The sequence below is a fragment of the Mustela lutreola genome, chromosome 8 (assembly GCF_030435805.1).
Source record: "Mustela lutreola isolate mMusLut2 chromosome 8, mMusLut2.pri, whole genome shotgun sequence".
Lineage (NCBI taxonomy): Eukaryota > Metazoa > Chordata > Mammalia > Carnivora > Mustelidae > Mustela > Mustela lutreola.
In genome coordinates, this window is record NC_081297.1 from 133486136 (window position 1) to 133509820 (window position 23685).

General features: G+C 39.1%; 1 protein-coding gene across 1 annotated transcript in view; it reads right to left on the bottom strand.

The window, feature by feature from the left end:
* The window catches only part of C8H12orf42 (chromosome 8 C12orf42 homolog), a 148898-nt gene that overhangs the window by 53965 nt on the left and 71248 nt on the right, over window positions 1–23685 (bottom strand). The window contains 1 exon segment of the mRNA XM_059186689.1: window positions 3768–3879. Coding sequence (XP_059042672.1) covers window positions 3768–3879 — 112 coding nt within the window.

A 23685-nucleotide genomic window follows, 5' to 3' on the forward strand; every position in this document is an offset into this window, starting at 1 on the left:
CCATGTGATTAATCCAGCATGCTAAGGAAGACTTTACAGAATCAAAATTTGTGTGGTTTCAATCCACACAGGTTAGAAAGCACCATTGCATTCACTTGTCAGTGCCTCCTCTGCTTTGTGCTTGAGTTGTATTCTTGAGTCTGGTAGGAACGGAGAAAGAGCATTTATATGAGGACCAGCAGCACAGGCTCTTTGATAAATGTCCTTCTCCCCCTCCCTTTCTACAAGATGCTTCATAAATTTCCCAAGAAAAGCCTTGGGTTTATATTTGCACTATTTCCCCTCAAAAGCCAAACAACTGGAAATTGCCCCAAATGCAGATTTCTGTCAACCCCCACGGGAAGTGTTTTCAGCAAGGAATGGGTGGATGGCAAATCCCACTCTGAGCTCTTGCAAGAAAGTGGTGAGAAAGGTACAGAGCATTTAAGGTTCCAGTGAGAGCCAGCATTTCTTCACCAGGGTAAGTGAAAGAGTCCTTTCAGAATCCAAGAGTTTCCTCACAAGTTTTAGCAGAAAAAGAATGAGAGCCTTTGACTATGGCAAAGAAAGAGCAAGAGAGTTTCAGGAAAACAGAGGAAGCTGTCTCTGCAAGACCCAGTCAGTTTTATCCACCTGGGGTTGGCTATGATGTGATTCTGCAAACTGACAGGAGATATGTTTGAAAAAACTAAGACATTTTGAGGCCATTTCCTCTCTTCATATTCTACCTGGGAAGAGGAGAAATGAGTCTTCTCCAGGAAGCCCTTGTGGTCTGTAATACAGGAGTCTCCAATCTTGGTGAGACTTTTCCAGACAATGCGTTGTGTTGAGGCTGATATTAACACAAACAGAAGGATATTATGGGGTAGTAAGCACAGAAACCTTCCCAAAGCACACCTAGGGACATGGGAAGTGCTTAGCTCTCAGTTCTGAGAAGCCATTTCAAGGGTGAAAGTAATTGCTCTAGACTGATTAAGACAGCAATCTCCAAAAGCTCCCAAACTTTGTGACTGAGTATGATAGAATTAAGGTCTTATTCTACTTCTTACTTTTCTCCCTAAAACAGGTCCTCACTCAGTAATTCTCCAGCCCAGTAAGTGACAGTACCATTGTCGAGTTGGTTCAAGCCAAAGAAATGAGAATCGTTCTGGATTCCTACCTGTCCCTTATTCCCATTTCCTAACCATCCACAGTCTTACTCGTTTTATCTGTCTACAATTTATTTCCAACATCCATCTATTCCCATCTTCACTGCCATGATGGCTATCTGCATCCCCTTCATCTTTCACTTGGGACTTTTACTGTGGTCCCCTCATTGGTCTCCCTGATTCCTCACTTGTCCTCTTTATAATTATTGTCCAAACAACCACTTTGGGATCATTTTAAAACATGTACCAGAAGATGGTATATCTCCACTTAAAATCTTCTATGGCCTCCCACTGTATTTAGAATAAAATCCAAAACTCCTGATGGTCACCTAAAAATGCTCTTTACAATATGGACCTTGTTTGTGTCTAATCTCAATTTATACAGCTCTCTTGTTTATTAACTATATTCTAGTCACACTGATCTCTTTTTTTTTTCTTTTCTGAACACATGAAATATACAAATCTTGGTAAATACACAAATCTAGGTAAAATCAAATTACATTACTTCCTTGCTTAAAAATAAATAAGTAAATAAGTAATCATTCTTCATTGCCAAGCAACCAAACCAAACTAGCTCAACGCTCCTCAGCTCCTAGGTGTCTAACCTTAATTGCTCTCCTTGCTATTTATAGGGTTCTGCCCTTGTCAAGATATGGCTCCCAGAACCAAGATACTGCTGCTCATCTGTCCTGCCTATGGCCAGGTGAGACCCTCATCTCTGGAAAAGTCTCTGCTCTCTTCATATCCCCATTCCTTGGTTCCCCCTCAATTCTAGCATGCTTAAAGACTTCATGTCCCCAAATTTAAGATGAATATCAGCATGGCAAGGAATTTAGAGCTATCAGAGCAAGCCATGTATTTGTTTTAACCATGACACTTCTCAAAGTTATACCCATTCTCTCAACCATCAGATCCTAGTATACTGACTCTTGAAGCCACACATTTTTGCGATACTGATAGTGGCAATTACTTTCCATTCTTCCATTGTATTTCAAAAAGAATTAAGGGGTTGTCATTGAATTACATTAGCTGGTTGAAACGAATCCTAAATTACTCTTTCTCTGTAAAACTAACAAAAGTGGACTGGGTCAAAATTTTCAGTAATTTTTAATACAAGCCATCAAGGCTGAGAAATCCTAATTATTTCATTGAGGTTTTTGGCAGGGGAGGGAGAATCAGTAGGGTCTATCAAAGAAAACCAGCTAAAGTATATTCATAAAATATATTACTCTGAAGTTGCAAGAAAAATGGAAGAGGAAACTCTCAGTGTACTACTGTGTATAGAGCCCCAAGTTAACGTGTTCAATAAGACAGCAAAGTCCAGAATGTTGCTACTAATCCACACACTTCTATTTGCTCACAGACACACTTTTATTTGCTTAGAGAAAATGTGGATGGATTGCCAAGAAACCAGAAAATGCAGCTTCCTATGGGGGAGGGGGAATGAGGCAGATTGAAGCAAGGGTGGGAACAAGACTTTTCACTATAAACCTCTTTTGAGCCATATGAATGAATTCCACTACCACCACCACCACCACCCCACCAACACAAACATGGTTTCCTAACTTCTGTTAAAAAAAAAAAAAAAAAAAAAAGATGAAGAAGAAGAAAAAGAAGAGTTTGTGTGGAGATCACAGGGTGACAGGATCCCATTTAAACCACATTACTCCAGAACTTTGGAAATATAAAATCAATAAAACCTTTCAAACAGTCCTGATATCTATATATATGCAACAAACTTGATTGCTAAATAAATATAAGTAAATAAATAAATACATTCTAAAATAAGACATTCTCCAAATGAGAGTGTAGCAGTTATCAGCTTTATCAATCGCCTTAAAAACTTTTTTTCTCTTAGTTAAGACATATAAATTCATTTATCTTTTCAAGTTAGTGAAATGGTCCAAAATTTTCATAATAGTTTATTGTGACAGCACTGTATAGAATGTAATTAATGCAACCACTTATTATTTTGGTTTGACACAAAATAATACTTTTTGCTTGTCCTGTATCAATTTATTTTGGGAAACTATGCTTCCCCTTCTCCTTCCCCCTACCCCTCACACACACATACACACACACACACACACACACACACACACACACACACGATTTTGTGTAATTTAAATGCAGCTGTCAGAGTTAAATGCTGGGGTAGCAAACGTTGACTGCTGTGCTCTATTCTCCCACACGCCCTGATTGTTCCAGGAATGAACAGGAGACTCAGATCTGACCAAGCAGAGTCAATGGATAGGAGGTGGGGACTGTTAAAGATGCCAAGCAAAAGAGGATTTCTCTATTTTTGAACTGACAAGTTCTAAGAATCATATAAACCTGTAGCTGACAAGACCCATTACTGCTATCCATTAGCATTCTCAAAATGAGAATTATATCAATATGGACATTTTTTAAAAAAGAAAAAGAAAATCATGATAATATCAGTGAACAGTGGATCCAGCCATGCTCTGAGCCAGTCTGTCCCATGGATTTACCAACTTCACAAGCCAATGAAATCTTTACTGTTGCTACTTTGTAACATATTTCAAGTGTTCTTCAATAAAGTCTTTATGCTTTTACCTGTACATATTTTAGAGCTTCTTTAGAAACTCTGGTCTTTCTTGACATTATTTCTGAATTTACCTGGAAAATGTAGAAAACATAAACTTCTAAGTTTAAGAGATTCAGAGAAATTCTTCATGTGACCAGTGAATCTGGAGCAAGGTAAGGCAGCTCTTTCATGAAGAGGGCTGGGCTATAAGGTAAAGGGAAAAATACACAAAATAAAATTGGTCTATGGTTCTGGAAATAATCCATGCCACCTGTAATGCTTACTTCCATAAATGAAATATTATTTTAAAATATTCCTTATTTTTTAAATAAGATAATCCTGATAGTAACTGCAATTGACTCCAGGTACCTACATATGCACATCCTTCCCATATATTTCATTAAAGGGGCTAATTAGCTTATTTATCTGTTCATTCAACAAATTTTTATTGAATTACACTATATGCTGGATGTTGTTCCAGAAACTGGGGATATAACAGATGAAATCTCTGTCCTTATGAAATTGACATGTTAAGTGAAGGTGACATAAAAATAAATAAATACATCTATAATATATCAGGTGGCAATTTTTTTACTCCTAAAACGAAAAATAAGACAAGATAAGGGGAATTGAAAATGTTGAGGATAATGTACCAATTTATATACATAAATAAGAGATGCCTTCTTGGACTGGGTAACTTTAAAGCAAAGATTTGAAAGCAGAGATGTCATAGCCATGTGATATCCTGATGTGGGTGATTCTGAGTACAGTTACTGGAAACATAGGGCATAGAGAAGGATGACAGAAGATTGAAGCAGGGCAAGCTTTGAAGTTGAGCTTTGTCTCCTTGAAATAATAAATAAAAAATAAAAGGGGAAAATAAAGAGAAGAAAGATGCAAAGATATTGGATAATTAATAGGAGCAAGGTCATAAATTAGGATGGCCTGATTCAATTTGAAATTAAACAATTCAACAAACATGTAATCAGCACCAACTGCCCACTAGCATTTGTGCATAATGTTGATTGTTTGGATATGATTGGATATTACTGTTTGGATCAATATATGTTTAAGGTGGTGTTAGTTCACTGGGTCTATAAGACCAAACAACCCTTGCATGAGGAATGGGATCTTTCCTGAAGGCTGAGATTTTCATCCCACAGCCATATTCCCCCAGCCCCAGCCATTCCCTGTGGAAAAAGCTTGTTTCTCAAGCCAGAAACTTGAAGCGGAGAGGGAGGGTCTTAAGACGGAACAGAGGAGGAACTCTTCCTTGGCCATGACTACAGACCAAGGAGGCAGGACAGACCTACTGGGATGAAACTTAAGAGGACACATAATATGTTAAAAGGTGGAATGAGAGCCAGGAACCCAGTGCCCCAGGCCAGCTGCACCAGCAACAGGATGTGAGAGATAAACTGAGTCAAGGTCAGACACCTGTACTTGGAAGTCTCCACTGCTGTCAGCCTTTGCTTTATCTCTAGAGGTATTTGTTCCATCTTAAGTAAACTCTTTTTGAAAATATCTCAGATGAGCGAAGAGAAGTGAAAGGGAGGGGCTTGCTACACTTTAAAGGGAGGAGGTGGCTCAGAGGTGACAGTAAGAGACCTTGAGAGAACATGAAGTGAGAGAAAACTTTGAGTGGCTAAATGAATGCCGCTAACTACCCCAGCCCATCTGTCCTTGGAGAAACCCTGGAGCTAAAGGTTCAGAGCAGGGACTATCCAACAAGGAAGGCTGTATGTGGAAAACCCACCCCCACTCCTCTCCACACATAGGAGCTGGACAATTTACCCTTTACTCCTCAGTTTCTACCTCTGCAAAAAGGGGCTAATATTACCTCATAAAAACCATCAACCATGTTTTGTTGACAAAAAATTAACGTACCAAGGCTATGTAAATAAGTCAGCGCTGAAGATGGGTCTCAAATCTACTCTTCCCCACTCCCGACTCTGTGTTCTTAACCCCACACGGTCCTGCTTCCCCATATCATTGGCACAGCCAGCAATCCAGACATCCAAACCAGAACCTGGAAAGTCACCCTGGCCTCCTCCTACCTTCTTCACCCCCAGATCCACTCATAACCAAATCCTGTCAGCCCCCCCATCTCAATGTCCTTCAGACTCATCCCCCTGCTACAGTTCCCACCATTCACCTCAGTGGAATTCCCTTTTCACCTTCTCTTCCTAAAATCCAATAGAATAAATACAATAATAGACAATAACATTCACCTTCTTAACTGTTCAATGGTTTCCCATCGACTAATTGATGGCTCTCAAACTTTATTGTGCATAGAAATCACCTGGGGAACATGTTAAAATGAAGATTTTTGACTCAAAAATTTGAGAGGGGGGCCCAGGAATGGGCACAGTTCATAAGCATCATACACATGAGTGATAAAAGTAATATGTAGATGTTTCTTATTCAAAGTAAATCCATAGACTACGATTGGGGAGTTGGTTAGAAATAGAGATTCTGTGGCCTGGCTTTAGTCAGTCCTACTCAAATTTTAACAGAGTCCTCAGCTGATTTGAATGCATGTCAAAGATGTAGATGACACTTTGATCTAAAGAATAAATCATTTGCCACGGTATAGGAGGCTGGTCATAACCAGAATTCTTGCTGTGATCTAAGCTTGACAAACTGGGGAAACTGAGGCACAAAAAAGCAACTGTCTTCTTCATCTTGGTCTCTCCAGTGCCTAGCACACTCTCTGCTACATAAGACATGCTGCTTTGTTGATATAGGCGGAGTCAAAGTGAACCACTTCAGTGTGTAGTTTAAAACACATTTTGTACAGCATGACTTTCATACGGTATCTTCAAGGTATGATTTAACTGAAGTGAAAAAGAATGGATGGAGAAAAGATGGTCAGAGTCATATATTTTACTCCTTATATTTTATATTTTACTCCTTATATATTTTACTCCTTAAATTTTTTTAAGGATATATTTTACTCCTTAAAACACTGAACATGTTATCATTGGGCAGGGGAAGGGGAGACTTAGTCCTGTCTGTGCAGTCCTCACTGTTCGCAGTTGATTTACTGCCTGAAGTCAAATCCACGGTCTATATATTAAAGCACAACCCCCACCATTTTTTTGTTTTGTTTTGTTTAAGAAGAGCAAACTTTCGTCACAAAGATACAAGAACAGTCAATATTGATCTTCTTGACGGATGGCGCACCTCACGCCACAGGCCACTCAAGCATCTGCTCATTACCACCCAGCCCTCCCTTTTGTGGGGAAATAATGCCAAGTGGCCTCCTATGCGATCGGCTGCAGATTGCAAATATTTAAAAGAAATAAATTTCTCTGAATGAAAAGCACCTTTCTTTGTTCTCCAACCTCCTCTCCTCCTAAGTCATGTTGATTTTAGGGCTGTGCATACTGCCAGCACCTGTACTTTTCAATTGTTTGCTTGCCAACATCACCGTGGTTTTCTTGCTTGGGTTTAGGAACCATTCTAAGTACAGTAGCCAATGACAGTGTATTTTCTTTCTCTCTTGGCAATCTGCAGGGGAAGCACCAGCTTCAGGATACCTAGCAGCAATTGTAATGAGAGGACATAAGAAGAGAAGGACAGAAATTGGAGCTTCTCTGACTGAACACGGTCCCCATGGGATAATGAAAATATATCACCTCTGCAGTCCAGAAAGAACGGTTTGGATTTCCACACGAAACTTATTCTTTGACAGAGAGTTCTTTAATTTGACTTGGGAAAATCCAGAATCATTCTTTAACCGACCCTGAAGACCCACAACAAGAAATAAGGGTGGGATTTCAGCAACAGGAAATTCAAATTGTGATTGAAGGCAGCCACTTAGAATATCACCCCCAGGGTCTGAACATAAATATGGAATAAAACGATCATTTCTTCTACATGAAGCATTACCCACCATTTGGTGAAGTAGGATCATGCCCTGTGTGATCTTGATCTTTGCTCTTAATCTCTTCCCACTGAACATTAGTGTGAAAAGAAATGCAGCCAGGCATGGTGACCGTCCAGTGCAGGTGGCAAATGAGTGCAGGGACAAAAGTGGTCTATGTGGAAAGCTTCAGTCCTTTCTCTAACCCAAAGCAGATGTCTCCTCCAAAAAAAGGGTTACAGCCTCTATGACCACCACCACTGGGGAAGGTATGTGTGCCTTTTCAGCCCCTACATTCTTTGATTCTACTTCCAGGACCAAGTATTTAGACATCTATGTGACTCCAAATCATGATGCCTTTGGTTTACATGTGTGTCTCCCCCCAGACTCCCAGACTTCAGGGATAAAGCAAATTATCTGAGCACAACAGTGCATTACATTCTGTTGGCTACAGGGATTGAGATTCAGAACCAGTATCACGAGATTTTTGTTGAGACTTCCAGGTTCAAGGTTTGACGGTGAGAGTACAGAGTCTGGGGTTGCCACAGTCACCTCACCGACGTGGCACCTTACCAACGTGGCAAGCACAAGTTGGCTTTGAATTGCTTTTTGGATAAAACGGCTTGAGTTGGGTGAACTAAAACCTCTTCCTGCTCTGACTGGTGCCCGGGGACATGTATTAGTGACATGAGGATTTAAAATGCAGTCTGCGGTCATGGAATGGTTTCTTTCACTCTGGGTTAAACTGATTAATTCTGATAAAGATGGTACTGATACTGGAAAAGATGATGCCCACTTTGCCTTAGTTGGCATCATTCTCCAATTAGCTGAGTCTGAAAATCCTAGGTACTTTCCTTATTCTCGAAATGAAAAATATGATACTTGCTACAAACACAACTAAAAGAAAGAGGTATTCTGCTTTTGTTAACATATGTAGTAAGCCACAGAGTAAGGAGCTAAAACCAACCTCCCTAATTGCACTGAGTTAGGATGATCTTCCTGAAATTGCATAACAAATGTTTTGAATTATATGAAAATCATTAAGCCACCTTCGGTTTCTTGTAAGACCTCCACAAGTGACAGAAATATCAGAGGAAACATGGAAATACTGTTGTATAAATTTAAGTTCAAAATTAAATTCAGATTTACACAAAACAAATGTGTATGAAGAGTTAAATATTTTTAAAAATATTGCCTGCAAAAATCTTCAACTCTAGATGTACTAAAATTTACATTTCAAAACAATTTATCGTAAATGTATCCCAATGTTGTCACTGTCTATAAAAATATTCTTAACAGCTTGAGAAACATTTGCATCAGCAGAAAGATTCTTCTGAAAATTAAAAATCATAAAAAAATTATTTGCAATCTTGGCTACCCATTGATATTTAATAGTAAGGCACTAAAATGCAGCCTGCAAACTGGGTTCCCTAGAGCAAGGCTTGTTAACTACTGGGCTTCACTGTAGCATCAGGCAGTGAGCCTGCCTTTCCCATGACAGATCCCTCAATGTCAGAATGTGAAGGGCTTTTCTCTGCCTTCTCTACAGAAGAATGCTCCAAATACCAGCCCAGGAAATATTTATCTGGCTGTTAAAATTCTGGGAATACAACAGGGAAAAGGGCCTGAAGTTCCCACAAGACTACCACCTAAAATTTCAAGAAATCCCTGTCTGGAGATTCCACATCATCTCTGAGTCCAGTGTCCCTGTGTTGAGAGCCTCTCTAGTTTAATTTTGCCAGACAATAAATCCTTGTCTTGACTCTACAGGGTGAGCCAAGGAAAAATGGAGCTCTGAACCAAACTATCGCTGGCCCTTTATTTTAGGCCCTGTGCCTGTTATGAAAAACCTTCAAGTTCCAGGTTTCTTGGGAGTAGAATGAATTGATTCACTTCTCCTTGTAGCATCCCTGTGTAAACTTGTGTTGGGAATCACTCCTTCTGTTAGGTCAGTGACCACATTTTAACCAATTTGACAGCTTTCAAAAGAACTGTTGAAATTGCTCACTCAATGTTATCTCCTCTCTCTCTCTCTTTTTTTTTTTTTTTTTTTTTTACCTTGTGGGTGAATGCATTTTGTTTTAAAGCAGTGCTTCCCAATCATTTTCAAAATCACATGAGACAAAAAATATATAACATTTGTAGGGAGCAATGGGGTAAATGGATAAGACTATTCAAGGCCAAGGCAACTGGTCTGACTTTACCTGCTATCCTACCCTTCACAACACTACCGAGAGGACTAAATCGATTAATATCTCAGCCTACCTGTGACCCATTTGCAACATACCATTTGGGAGGCTTTGTTCTGTTGTTGAATCTGAAGGGTCTGGGGAAAGGGAGAGGAGAGATGTCATCAGTCTACCATGTTTAACCACCTACGACTCACTGCTCACTCTTCTATATTGTCTAGGTTAGATGATGTTTTACCCCCCATTTCTTGGTCCCAGAGTATCCTTCCAGCTGATATAAATGGTATCTTTCTTTCTCTTTTTTTTTTTAAAAAGATTTTATTTATTTATTTGACAGACAGAGATCACAAGTAGGCCGAGAGGCAGACAGAGAGAACGGGGGAAACAGGCTCCCCGCTGAGCAGAGAGCCCAATGTGGGGCTCTATCCCAGGACTCTGGGATCATGACCTGAGCTGAAGGCAGAGGCTTTAACCCACTGAGCCACCCAGGCGCCCCTAAATGGTATCTTTCTGATACTTCTTACCAGGAACACCAGAGGCTCTAAAGGCTTCTCTATGATTGCTATCCCTGGAAGTAGTAAAGACCCCAATATCTCCACAAGTACCTAGCTCCACGATGACTCTTAAGTACAGGAACCTGAACTCTAGACACATCCAACTAGGTCCCTGAACACTGGAGAAAGAGTCCTATCTATCCCAGCCAATGAGACAGAACTGAAAAGAAGACAAAGGAAATAAACTAAAAGAAGCTAACATACATTTTGATGGGACAGTCCAACCAGTACTCAAGATCGTGGAATTTGGAATTGATAATACCTGCACTGAAAGTCTGCCTCCACCCCTTACCAGATACGTGATCCTAGGAAAATTATTCTAGCTCTCTAAGTTTCAATATCCTCATTTGGAAAACAGATTGAAGAGTAATTCCCGTTGCCCTGAATGTTTAAGTGAGAAAGCAGTCGCAAAGTGCCTAGCACAGAGAAAATATTAATGAGGGTTGAAAGGAAAAAGATAATATTCACAAAGAAGAAAAGATAGGGCCTTATAAAAAAAATACCATTAAACAAAGAATAAAAGGAATTAGGGCCACAGTTTACAAACACACCGATACTTAGGCCCCCACCATCTGCATAGAAGCAACATATATATAAAGATATACTATTTATAATATAGGACATATGTATAAATAGACTTGTGTGATGTATACATGTGTATATGTACATTTGTCAATAGCATCTGAGATCCTTACATGCAATGTACATTACAAGCAGTTCTAGGAATTAGCATCTTGATGATGTTTTCCAGGAAAAGAACAAAGTTATCATCTCCACTTAGTTACTAATTAGCCCTTCAAATGGGTCAGGCATCCTTGCCTACTGTTCACCTTCTTTTAACAAGTGCATAAACAAAAGTACAGCTGATGTCTTATTCTATCATCTGTTTTTCTCAGAAGCTAGTCCATGCACAATTCTATGTAGCAAAGAGAGCCCAATGTGAATATTTAAAATTAATACATCCAGACCATCACACCCTTATAACTATGGACCAAATTTGCAAAAAGAAAAAAAAAATACTAAAGTGAAAGAGAATAAATAAAAAGGTCAACACCTCCTTGACAGCTGTGGGTACATATATTACTAAATGTAAAGGTGTTACTTCTAAAGAAAACATAAACTGAAGTTCCTTTCAGGTTCTCCTTAGTGTTGAGGTTCAGATTGTACTTGGACAAAGGAATCATAATTCAATTATCCAAAGATTTATTACAAAACACTTTGCCCACACTGGATATTTTGATGTGTAAACATCAGAGTATTACACTCCCTCTATCCCAGGCTTCACATTTCAGATTTCATTAGCCAATAAAGCCAGGTTTATTTATAATAAAGTTAAGCCCTTCAAACCACTGACCATGGAAACCAGATTTTGAAATAATTCAGATTTGTGTTTCTGTTCTTTCTAATTAAGGGTAATATCGGGAAGCACAGACAGTGGGTAGCATTGTTCGAGCACCATGGATTTAAGCAAGAAAATCTGATTATCAGCTCATGTCAGAAGCCAAGCGATAATGCAGCTTAGCATTCGTTTGGGCTTTTTCTTTGGCCAAAAGATAATTACCGTTCGTGAGGCCTTACGTAAGTGTATCTAATATCTAAGGTCCTAAAATTTATGAATAGCAAAGACACACAATAGGCAAAGAAGAATTACTGTATTTATTATTTCTATGGCTTGTTCCACCATGATAATTTCATTATCTAGCAAAGTCAAACCTCTAAAATCAAAGTATAATTTCTTAAAGGACAAGAAGTTAAATATGCTGGCAAGGTTTTCTGCCCAATTTCCTCTGGTGAAAGTTATTTCTAACAAATAAGAAGTAGACCAGCCAGAATTCTAATAGGAAATTTACCAAAGGGGATTCAGAGTTACCTATTGAGGTCATTGCAAAAACAGATGCTAAGCTTATACAATGAGGTATTTTTTCTTTCATAAAGTATTATTTCTTAATCCTGTGCTGTTGAAAATAAATGCAATGCTTCCCACCAAACATTATCGAAAATCTGAAGATTGAAAAGCACTTCTTGGCAAAGATAATGGTGTCAGAGTGATCACTGCTGTACTAATGCAAACAAGCAACTTGAGTATATATCATGAAGAATAAATTTTGGGAATTCAGAGGGGAAAAGTTATTTTGAACTAGGGGTTAGAAGTTTGATATATAATAGCAGATCTAATTAGAAGGAGGAAAAGAAACTGAAGTTGTGATATTTCTAAAATAAGAGTGTTGAGATCCTCCCACTGTTTTTAGAAGGGAAAGATGGCATGATTGTCCTTAACTCTAGATTTTTTATTGTTTTAGGAATAACTTTTGTTATTAATCTGCTATTCATCATATAGCAGTAACAACAAACCCTTGAGTACTATGTATAGACCAGGCACTGTTATAAACACTTCAGACCTGTGAATTCATCAGATGGTAACCCAATAAAATCAGTACTTTCCTCTCCCCATTTTACAGAGGAGGAAAATGAGTCACACAGAAATTCAAATAACTGTCCAAATGGCTTTCTCTACCCCAAACTTAAATATATGTAAGATTATCAATTTTATTCATCTTCATAACTTGATTTGGTTTTAGATCTCAAACTTCTAATCTTTAGCTCAAATCATTTTCCCCTGGCATGTCCAGAATTTATTCTATGAAGTCTATACTCAGGCTACTTGTGTTACAACAGTGCTTACTCTGACATCATCCTGAAGCAAAAGGTTCATTAAGACTGGTCAACATAGGGGCGCCTGGGTGGCTCAGTGGGTTAAGCCTCTGCCTTCAGCTTAAGTCATGGTCTCAGTGTCCTGGGATCAAGCCCCACATCGGGCTCTCTGCTCAGCGGGGAACCTGCTTCCCTTCCTCTCTCCCTCTGCCTGCTTCTGCCTACCTGTAATCTCTGTCTGTCAAATAAATAAATAAATAAATAAATAAATAAATAAATAAATAAAAAGACTGGTCAGCATAGCTCCACTGCTGTCTCAGGCACTAACAATGAGCTCTCCAGCCTTGGATACATTGGGTTATTGAACACTACATCAAAAACTAATGATGTACTATATGTTGGCTAATTGAACATTAAAGAGAGAGAGAGAGAAGTCAATGGGAACAGCAGAAGTAGGAGAAAGGGTGACACAGAACCTGATGGAAGAAGAGGAGGATCAGAGCCTAGGCATGGCAACCCTACACACTCCTGCTTGCAGCTTCACTGATACACCAGTGAGGAAGAACTGGTGCTTCAGGCCAAGTCTATCCTGTGCTTCTTTATCTTCTATATTTGCTTTGATGACTTTTTGACTGATTCCCCATGCCTTAACTTTCCTCTTGCATTTTTCTTATGTTTTATTCTTGCCTTACATTCTGGAATACGTTCCTCAACTTCTTCTTGCAGTATTCTGTTAAACTATTTACTTTTAACAAGCATATATTTGAGTCCATGAACAGTTTCTGTTTGTTGAGGGCTTCTTTTTCAAGGACACAGCTGTTCTTATTTCATGGATTCTCTCAGAATTCCCCAGAAGGCGCTAATTAGATATCATCTTCTGGCTTCTGAATTATATCTGTTTTTTCCAATGCCAATTTCTCTATTGGGTCTTCTTGGTTATTTTTGTGCAATTGGTTTCCCTTAAGTATTGGCCATCTTTGGTACAGGCATACCTCTTTTTATAGCATTTTCTTTATTGTGCTTCACAGATATTGCATTTTTTACAAATTGAAAATTCTTGGCGACCCTGCATAGAGAAAATCTATCAGCACATTTTTCCCAACAGCATTTGCTCATTTGGTGCATCTGTGTCACATTTTGGTAATTCTTACAATATTTCAAACTTTTTCATTATTCTTATATTTGTTATGGTGATCTGTGATTGATGATTACTACTTGCTAAAAGCTCAGAGGATGGTTAGCATTTTTTAACAATAAAGTATAGTTTAATTAATCTATATATGTGTTGGATTTTTAAGACATGATGTTATTGCACACTTAGTAGAGTATAGTAGAGTATAAACAACTTTTATAAGCAACAAAAAACAATACAAATTTATTTGACTGACTCTATTGTGGTTTTCACTTTATTGCAATGGTCTAGGACCAAATCCACAATATCTACAAGGTATGCCTATATTATGAATAAAAGCCTAGTTGATGAGTTTCCTTTCTGTTTGTGCAGATGTGCTTCTCTTATTGGAGAATTCAAGGCTTATTCCCATGACCATGAGCTTGGTAGAGGTGGTCAAGGCATGTGAACTGACTGGCTTCACTTCTGGGTGGGTGATCTGGTTAGAGCTCCTCTGAACACCAGAATGAGGCGGCTTCATTCTAAGGAACAAATTCCCACATGAGGAGTGTAGGTCCTCCCCCATTAAAACCTCTCACTTTTTTTAGAAAAACATATGTTCCAGTTTTGTCCTGGAGAGAAGACCCTGCCTGCAAATCACTCCTGCCTTCTCATCAATTCCTAGAGATTTTTACTTAATTAGGGAATTTGGAGAAAAGAACTGAGCATGCTTAATTCAATGCACTCTCCTTTTTCTTTGGGGTCTACAAAAAGCAGGTGATTCCAGTCTGCTTTTAGTCATGAGATAAGCCTATCAGGAAGAGTCTGCTGTTTCCAAACACCCTTGGGGAGTTCTCCCTTTTCCAAGTTCTACCATGGTAGTTCAGGCAAGGCTGCCATTTTGCAGGTCAGAACAGAAAGCCCATGTTGCCCAAACACCTAAATCACATTCCTAACCTATCTGGTAATTCAACATCTATCAGCCACCTTCTCTGTCTTCTCACTGGTTCAAAATTCATTCAAAGAAGAGAGGAGTTTTATTTAGACCTCAGGATAAACATTTGTCTGGCTTTTTCATTTGTTTTGTTTTCTGATCTATTCAGCATCGAAGGAAGGTCAAGGATTTTGAATGTACATATGCACCTTGTCTTTGTCACCCTTCTCACAATATGATACTTAACTGCCTACAATTTGCTTCTTCTACTTATTGATTCATCAAGGGCATGTCTTCTCATCAGCACATAGCATCCTGCCTCATTCTTTTAAAGGCTATAGTATTATATAGTATTAAGAATGCATTTAACCAGTCCCTGTTGATAAATATTTTCTGAGTTTTGGTGAATGCTGCAATGAATAAACTTGGTTCTCATATTTCTTTATACGTGAGAAAATGTAGATGCCACCATTTGACTTGTGTTTCTCTGGCTCAGCTTCACATAATATAATAATAAGTAATGCATGTTCTTTAAATTCATTCTTTAAATGAATAAGGTAGCAAATTACTGGGAGTGTGAAAATAAACCACAACCAAGGTAATGTAGTAGTTGGACTTGTGCTATGGGATTTAATTTCTACTTAACTTTTATTTTTTTTTTTTTTTGAAAAAGAGAGAGGGCACAAGCACAAACATGAGCAGGTGGAGGGGCAGAAGGAAAGGGAGACAAGCAGACTTCCCAGTAAGTGGGGGGCCCAATGTGCTGCTGGATCCCGGGACCCTGAGATCATGACCTGTGCTCAGACCAAGAAACTGACACTTAACAGACTGAGCTGCTTAGGTACCCCTCTACTTAGCCATTCTTGAATTCAACTTTCCCCACCTAAAAAATGGGAACATATTTTTAAAAACCATTGAAAGATACAATGAGGTAACATCAAAAAGTTGCTTAGCCCGGGGAAATGTAAGCTATTTTGAACTGAAATCATACATCCATGTAAATCATTTAATTAAGTGAGGTCTGGGTGCTGTGACCCTTTCATGGATTGGGAAAATTACCAGAAGAGCTTGGAAGTCACAATGCAGACAGAGCTGCCTCAAATCAAGAGGGCATATTCATGCCTCCAGGATTTCGAAGAGTATTCACAGCTCTATTATGCTCATTGATATCTCCTTCGATCTTCTGATGATAATTTTAAAAATTAATTTTTTAGGTATCTAGTTTCTTATTCTTCAAAGATTTATATAATGACAGATTTGTGAGCATTCTAAGTCTTAGGGAATTTATATGCCATTATAAGCAAAAGTTTTTATGAAAACATTGCTTATACGCTAGGTGGTATTTAAAGCCAGTATGTTTCTAACCCTAGGGGATACAAAAAAGGTAAATGAATATAGTGGAAAGATCTTTAGAGCCATATAGACCTGAGTTTAGAGCCCATCAATCACACATGCATTCACTCATTCAACAAAATTTAAGTGGTTTGGATGCCAGACACTATCTTAACTGTGGGTGAACAAATTCCCTGCTTTCTAACTTAAAAGATATTGAAACCTCATCAAATAATTTAGCTTTTCTTTTTTTAGGGTTCAATGCCAGCTCGTAAGTTTTTCATAAAGGCACCTATGAAGTGCATAGCAGTGTTCAGTAAATGTTGGTTTCTTCCTAATTCAAAACTGGAAATTTTCTTTCCCAGTTTAGCTCCTTCCCAATTAAGGGCTAAAAATTTAAGATAAGCCACAAACATATTAACACACTCACAGAACTTAATGAAGGAAACATTAGCCCATAGAATAAAGAGCAAAACCAAGTTTAAGAATTTAGAGATCCTAGAGCCTAGAACAGACACATAGTCGATACTCAAAAGTGTCTATTGACTGGATATATTAATCAAGAATTCAAATAGCTAGAGTTTCACATTTGACAGGAGGCAACACAGCATGTTAGGAAAAGTTCTGTAACAACAATTAAAAGGTTCAAGTTTGAGTGTACGAAGAGTGTGGTCCACCAGCAATTTTTCCTTGGGTAAATCATGACCTTCTCCAGCCTCCGCTTTCTCACTTCGAAAGTGAGAAGTTTGAGCTCCCTCCTTCCCAAGGTACCAATAATTCTAAGTAGAAAATACGTGTCAAAACTTCAGACTACCACTCTGAAGTTTATTTGCATAGTCTGAAGTCGAAAGGCACATGTGTCTTCCACCCTCCCATCACCTTCCAGAGATAATTGTAAGGGCCCAGAAAGGTGGGTTTTATCTGTTTTATTTTTTACGCTAAAGTTTAAAGTATAGACCAGCAAGTTAAGAAACAAGTGTCAATGCACACACACCAAAAAATCCATTTTAAAATCTAAAGATTAAAAATTAACCAGTCACGTCATGTTTTTAGCAAACACACTTACCATTGTATAGAGTTTTATTGTCTCCTTGGTGAATAGAAGTCTTTAAAAATGTATATGCCTAGAACTGAATACCACGTCAAATCTATGGGCACCGCATGTTTAAACACCTGCATCTCATCATCAGCCCTTCATAATATTATTAAACAATAATTATACTTATGATGAGTAATGCATCCAAATATATCTTTCCTTGAGATATACTCGTTCTTGTGTTATATAAGTAACCCATTAACAGAATATGAAAACTACTCAGGTAAAACAGATTCATAACTATATCCAAATAATACTCAATAAAGTTTTTTTTAAGATTTTATTTATTTATTTGACACAGAGAGAGAGAGATCACAAGTAGGCAGAGAGGCAGGCAAAGAGAGGAGGAACCAGGGTCCCCGCTGAACAGAGAGCTGGATGCGAGGCTCGATCCCAGGACTCTGAGATCATGACCCAAGCTGAAGGCAGAGGCTTAACCCACTGAGCCACCCAGGTGCTCCTCAATAAAGTTTTTAAATGATTATAATGAATTGTAATGATGTCACCTTCTACATGAGTGAATCCTTGCCTTATTTTTTCTGAGGATAATCAATTTCATCATTTCTGTTCACCAGGATTCTAAATTTTACCGGTCTAGTCAGATTTAAATAAACCAAAAAAAAAAAAAAAAAAAAGTTTTCCCTTGAAATTTCAGAAGTTTAGTTTGATTTTTCTCATATATGAAAGGAAAGTGAAAATCTGAGATAAAAGCTAAGCTTGACTTTGCTTAAAACCAGCAACATTGGCTGATGGATGTACAGAGGCCTCCACAGGAAATAATCCACCTACTTCCCAAAACAGAGGACAACATGCTCAATCACTGCAATCAAAATGGACCAGCCTCCAAAGACCTTCAACGTCTTAGTCTATAAGATGCAATACCAGTTAACTTCCAAAAGTCCAAAACAAACAAACAATAGGACAGCAGTTTCATTCTTTTTTTTTTTTTTTTTAAAAATGGAGTGTTCTCATGAGAAAGAGGGGCATAAACAGTGCCTTAGTCAGAAGGAATAGTAGCAAAAGCTAACATGTGTGGCAGACTTTCCACATGTGCCAGCACTGCTCTAGGCCATGTATGTTAAATCCACAACAGCCTTATGAGGTAGGCGCTATCATTATCTTATCTTACAGATGAGGAAGCGAAAGCAGGGGAAGACAAGGCATGGGAAGATGAGGAAGTTAGGGCATCTCCCAGGGTGGAAAGCAGCAAAGCCAGACTTGAACTCAGGCCATCGGACCCCAGGGTTTGCTTGTACCATCTCCATCTTTCACCATTCATTCCATTTGCCACCCATTCAAGCAACAGCCACCTGAAAGCAGGTGCCAGCACCCTCAACGTCACATTGCTAAGGAACCTGGAGTATATAGTCAAGGGCTCGATGGTAATTCCAAACTCGACTCTGGAACTGAACCAGTGTTTTGCAAATCCATCCTGTCCTGCCCCTCAGGTTTTCTCTGGCTTCTTTCATCCTTTCTCAACACTCTAAAGCCCTGAAGTTCATTGAACGACGTCACCTCTACCGTGAGTGAAGGAGGCTGTCTAAGCGCTCAGAGTCCTTGGCCACTCACAGTCTTCCAGAAATTGTTATTAATGTCAGGCCTTGATGCTCAGGCACAAAGTGTGTATCACAGAAGGAAGTTAACGGGATTTGAGTTCTAGCAACCAGTCCTGCAGTGTGGGATTGCTTACAAGACACCGAGCAGACTGCGGTCGCCGTCGCTCTCTCAGGAAGCAAGGCAGCTTTGAAGTGGGTTGAACACCCTCAGGTACCCGGAAGTTTTGCCCGAGGCTCCAGTTGTTAGACCTGGGAGGAGACCTTGAGAATCAGGCCAGCTGCCTGGGCACTCTTCCTGCAGGAGCCCCATCTCCTGAGAGAAATGCACGCCTGCAAACTTGTCTGCAACCTCCAAGAAGCCCGCTGAACAGTCCTGTTAAACCAAAGTCACATCCTGCTACTCACAGCCTTCCAGGGGCTCCTCATCTTATTCAGAGTACAATCCCCATTGGTTTCTTCCTGAACCGAAAAGGACTGGAACCCGCATAGATACAGACTGTCAGACAGACAGGCTGAACAGGATCTGGCATCTACACAATGGTATTGGCCAATTCGGTATGTGTTTTTTTGTTTGTTTTTATTTATTTGACAGACAGAGATCACAAGTAGGCAGGGAGGCAGGCGGAGAGAGAGGGAGAAGCAGGCTCTCCACAGAGCAGAGAACCCAACGCGGGGCTCAATTCCAGGACCCTGAGATCATGACTCGAGCTGAAGGCAGAGGCTTTAACCCACTGAGCCACCCAGGCGCCCCAATTCAGTACGCTTTTTAGCATAAAAAGGGAGCTTACTGACAATTATCCTGAAATGACAGGTATAAACCTGGACTGTCCAGGCAACAAGGAAGTCCTCTTATCTCTCATTTCATCTAGTACTCTCCACTTGTGACTTTGCTATTCCCTCAATATCTTATCCTATCTTAATGTCTCAGGACATTTGCACTTGCTGTTCATTCTACCTGGAATATACTTCCTCTATATGTCATGAATTTCTTAACTTGATGGTCCAAGGACCTGTTTATCAGTTCCATCCTTTCTATTTCAATGAATGAAAAATACAGAACTTCCCTTGAGTTCCCCTCTTCTTTCTACCCGATGTTTGCATATTCATTCAGCAAGCCATCTGATTAGTTTCCAACGCTGGAGCCACAGACTGCATATAAGTATAATCATACAATAATTTTCCCTTAGCGTAATGTTTCCAAGGTTTGTCCACATTGTAGCATGTATCAAAACTTCATTCCTTTTTATTGTTCAGCCCATTGAATGTATATACCACAGTATATTTATTCTTTCACCTATTGAGGACGCTGGGTTGTTTCTAACTTTTGGCTATGGTAAAGAGAGCTGCTACAAACATTGGCATACTCATATCTGTTTGAGTCTTTTTTTTAAATTCATTTGGGTATATACCCATAGTGGCTACACGATTTTACATTCTTACCAGCAATGCACAGGGGGTTCCAATTTTTCCATATTCTTTTTATTTTTAATATTTTATTTATTTATTTGAGAGAGACTGCAAAAAAGGAACACAAGCACGAGGAGTGGGAGAGGGAGAAGCAGGCCCACCATGGAGCAGGGAGTCCAGTGCGGGGTTTGATCCCGGGGTCCTGGGATCATGACCTGAGCTGAAGGCAGATGCCTAATGACTGAGCCACCCAGGTACCCCCAATTTTTCCACATTCTTACCAACATTTGGTTGTTTCTGTTTTTCTAATAATGGTCATCTAGTGGGTGTAAAGTAGTTTCTTACTGTGGTTTTGTTTAGGATTTCCCTAATGACTAATGGTGTTGAGTATCCTTTCATATGTTTATTAGCCATTTATATATGTTCTTCACAGAAATGTCTATTCAAGCCCTTTGGCCATTTTTAAATCATATTATTTGTTTTTTGTTGTTGAGTTGTAAGAGCTCTTTATTTATTCTGCATATTAACCCCTTATCAGATATAATTTGTAAATATGTTCTCCCATTCTGTGGGTTGTCTTTTCATTCTCTTTATAGAGCCCTTTGATGTACAAAGGTGTTTAATTCTGTTAAAATCCAGCTCATTTTTTCTTTTGTTGTTTCTGCTTTGGTATCATCTTTAAGAAATCATTGTTATACTAATGGCAATGAATGAGAATTTTTCCCTGTTTTCGTCTAGGATTTTAACCATTTTAACTCTTATTTAGGTCTTTGATCCACTCTAAGTTAATTTGCATATCTTGTATAAGATCCAGTTGCATTTTTTTTCATGTGAATATCCAGCTCTCCTAGTACAATTTCTTGAAAAGACTGTCCTTTTCCCCGTTGAATGGTATTAACATGCTTGTCAAAAATCAATTGACCAGAGGCGCCTGGGTGGCTCAGTGGGTTAAAGCCTCTGCCTTCGGCTCAGGTCATGATCCCGGGGTCCTGGGATTGAGCCCCGCATCGGGCTCTCTGCTCAGCAGGGAGCCTGCTTCCTCCTCTCTCTCTGCCTGCTTCTCTGTGATCTCTGTCTGTCAAAAAAATAAATAAAATCTTAAAAAAAAAAAAATCAATTGACCATATGCGTGAAGGTCTATTTCTGGGCTGTCAGTTCTATTCCATTGGTCTATATGTTTAACCTTATGAGTGTACCACATAGTTTAGATTACTATAGCTTTGTAATAAGTTTTGAAATGAAGAAGTATGAGCTCTCCAAATTTGTATTTTTTCAACATTGCTTTGGCTATTTGGGGTTCCTTGAGATTCCATAGATTTTAGGATGAATTTTTCTATTTCTTAAAAGGAAAGTTGGGATACTGATCAGATTGCATTAAATTTGTAGATCACTTTGGACGATGTTATCATATTAGTAATGCCAAACCTTCTAATCTATGAATGCAGATGCCTGCCCCTTTATTTGGGTGGTCTTTAATTTCTTTCAGCATTTATTATAGTGTCCAACATATAAATCCTAATCTTCTTTGGTCAAATTTATTCCTAGATACATAAATGGAATAAATATGTAAATAGAACTCTTTTAATTTCCTTTTCACTCTTCTTTGCTAGCATCCAGAAACACAACTGGTTTTTGCATGTTGATTTTGCCTACTGAAGCTTTGCTGAAGTTGTTTATTAGCCCTAACTTGTTGAATCTTAAAATAAATCTGAGAAAGGGACACTGTCAAGGTCCAGGCACTGACACCAGCAGCCAGACTCATGAATTAGTAACATGGGAGGTAATGGCAGGAAGTTATTTCTCTTTCTGCTGCAAGTTCAAGCATCCTACAGAAATGACAGCAGTGCAAACTGTGGCATCTCATTTTCAGTGGTGGAGGTGATGGAGATGGCCACTAATTCGATCAGCTGTACCATGTTCTTTGAATCACTCTTCCAGGAAGCCTACCCCCAGATCTGGTTCCGTGGCCCTCCCACAGATCCTGTGAACCACCCAATTTTATTTTGCTCAATCCTTTCTCTGATGAATCAACCAGAGTCAGCTTCTGTTGAGTGCAAATAACAATCCTTTTTGGTACACTCAACAATGGCACATGCCCCCATTCTGTGATCCTACCTTTTCTCTACAGTACTTACCAGTATCTGACCTCTCAGTGTATTGTCTAACTCTCACACTAGAATGGAATCTCCATGAAGTCAAGGTCATTTGTTTTGTTCACTGCTAAAAGCCTAAAACGGTGCCTGGTATAAATTGCACTTAATATAGTTTTTTGAATGAATGAAACACCTAACCCTAATTAACTCATTTAACACTGACAACAACCCAGGTCTGTTATAAGGCAAAGCATGAGGTATTCATTCATAGTTCTGTGCCTATGGTTCCACCTCTGCAATGCAACCCTTTCCAGCTCTGTGCCCTCTGATTCTGGGCAGAGCACATTCCTGGGCACCAGCAGAGTCTCTAAGAGGACCTCCCCCAGGGATGCAGATATGCCACCTTTGTGTCATTTCTGTGGGACACTGACTCTCCAGTTATCCTCTGGGCCAGTTTTTTTCAGTTTTGGGTCAAAGTGAATGGGCATTCCTCTTCTTTTCTCTCAGATATTCATAGTGGATATTGGAAAAGGAAAACATTTCTAAAATTACTTAGAGGCCACACTTAAAAGTTTGCCAAAGCACTTTAGTCGAACATAAAATGTGTCCCCAGATCATCTGAGCCACAGCTGGATTCATTTCCTGCTGAAATCACAGAGGAGATGGAGAATCAGCTTGCTACCAAGGCATGCTGAGATGAAGACACACCACTTCTCAAATAACTCATTCATGGAAGATCTAAAAATGCCTTCCCTGTGCAAATCTAACTCACACACACCTGCTGAGGAACTGATGCTCTTGTCTAGGTCATAACTCTCATGACCCGTCCTACATTTACCTTACTTTCCACAGTCCTCAGCTCACCCATGACTAGCGACCTCCTGGTTCATTCCTTCAAATGACTGTTTTACCCCTTGCTGTGGAAATGATCCATTGCAAGGTTACTAACTTGTTTTTTGACTACCTCTACTGCATCTTTCTCCACTCGAATCCACGACAGCTTATATACAAGCCTTGAATAGCTCATGACTTTAAAATATGTGTTTAGTGTACAATCATTGATATGGCTCCATGATTAAAATGGGGAACCACTTAAAGTCATCCTTTCCAGAAAGCAGTATGTATTCTACTATGTTCTATCAGCCTCTTCTTTTTTTTTTTTTCTTAAAGATTTTATTTATTTGAGAGAGAGAGAGAGCACAAGCAGGCAAAGGAGCA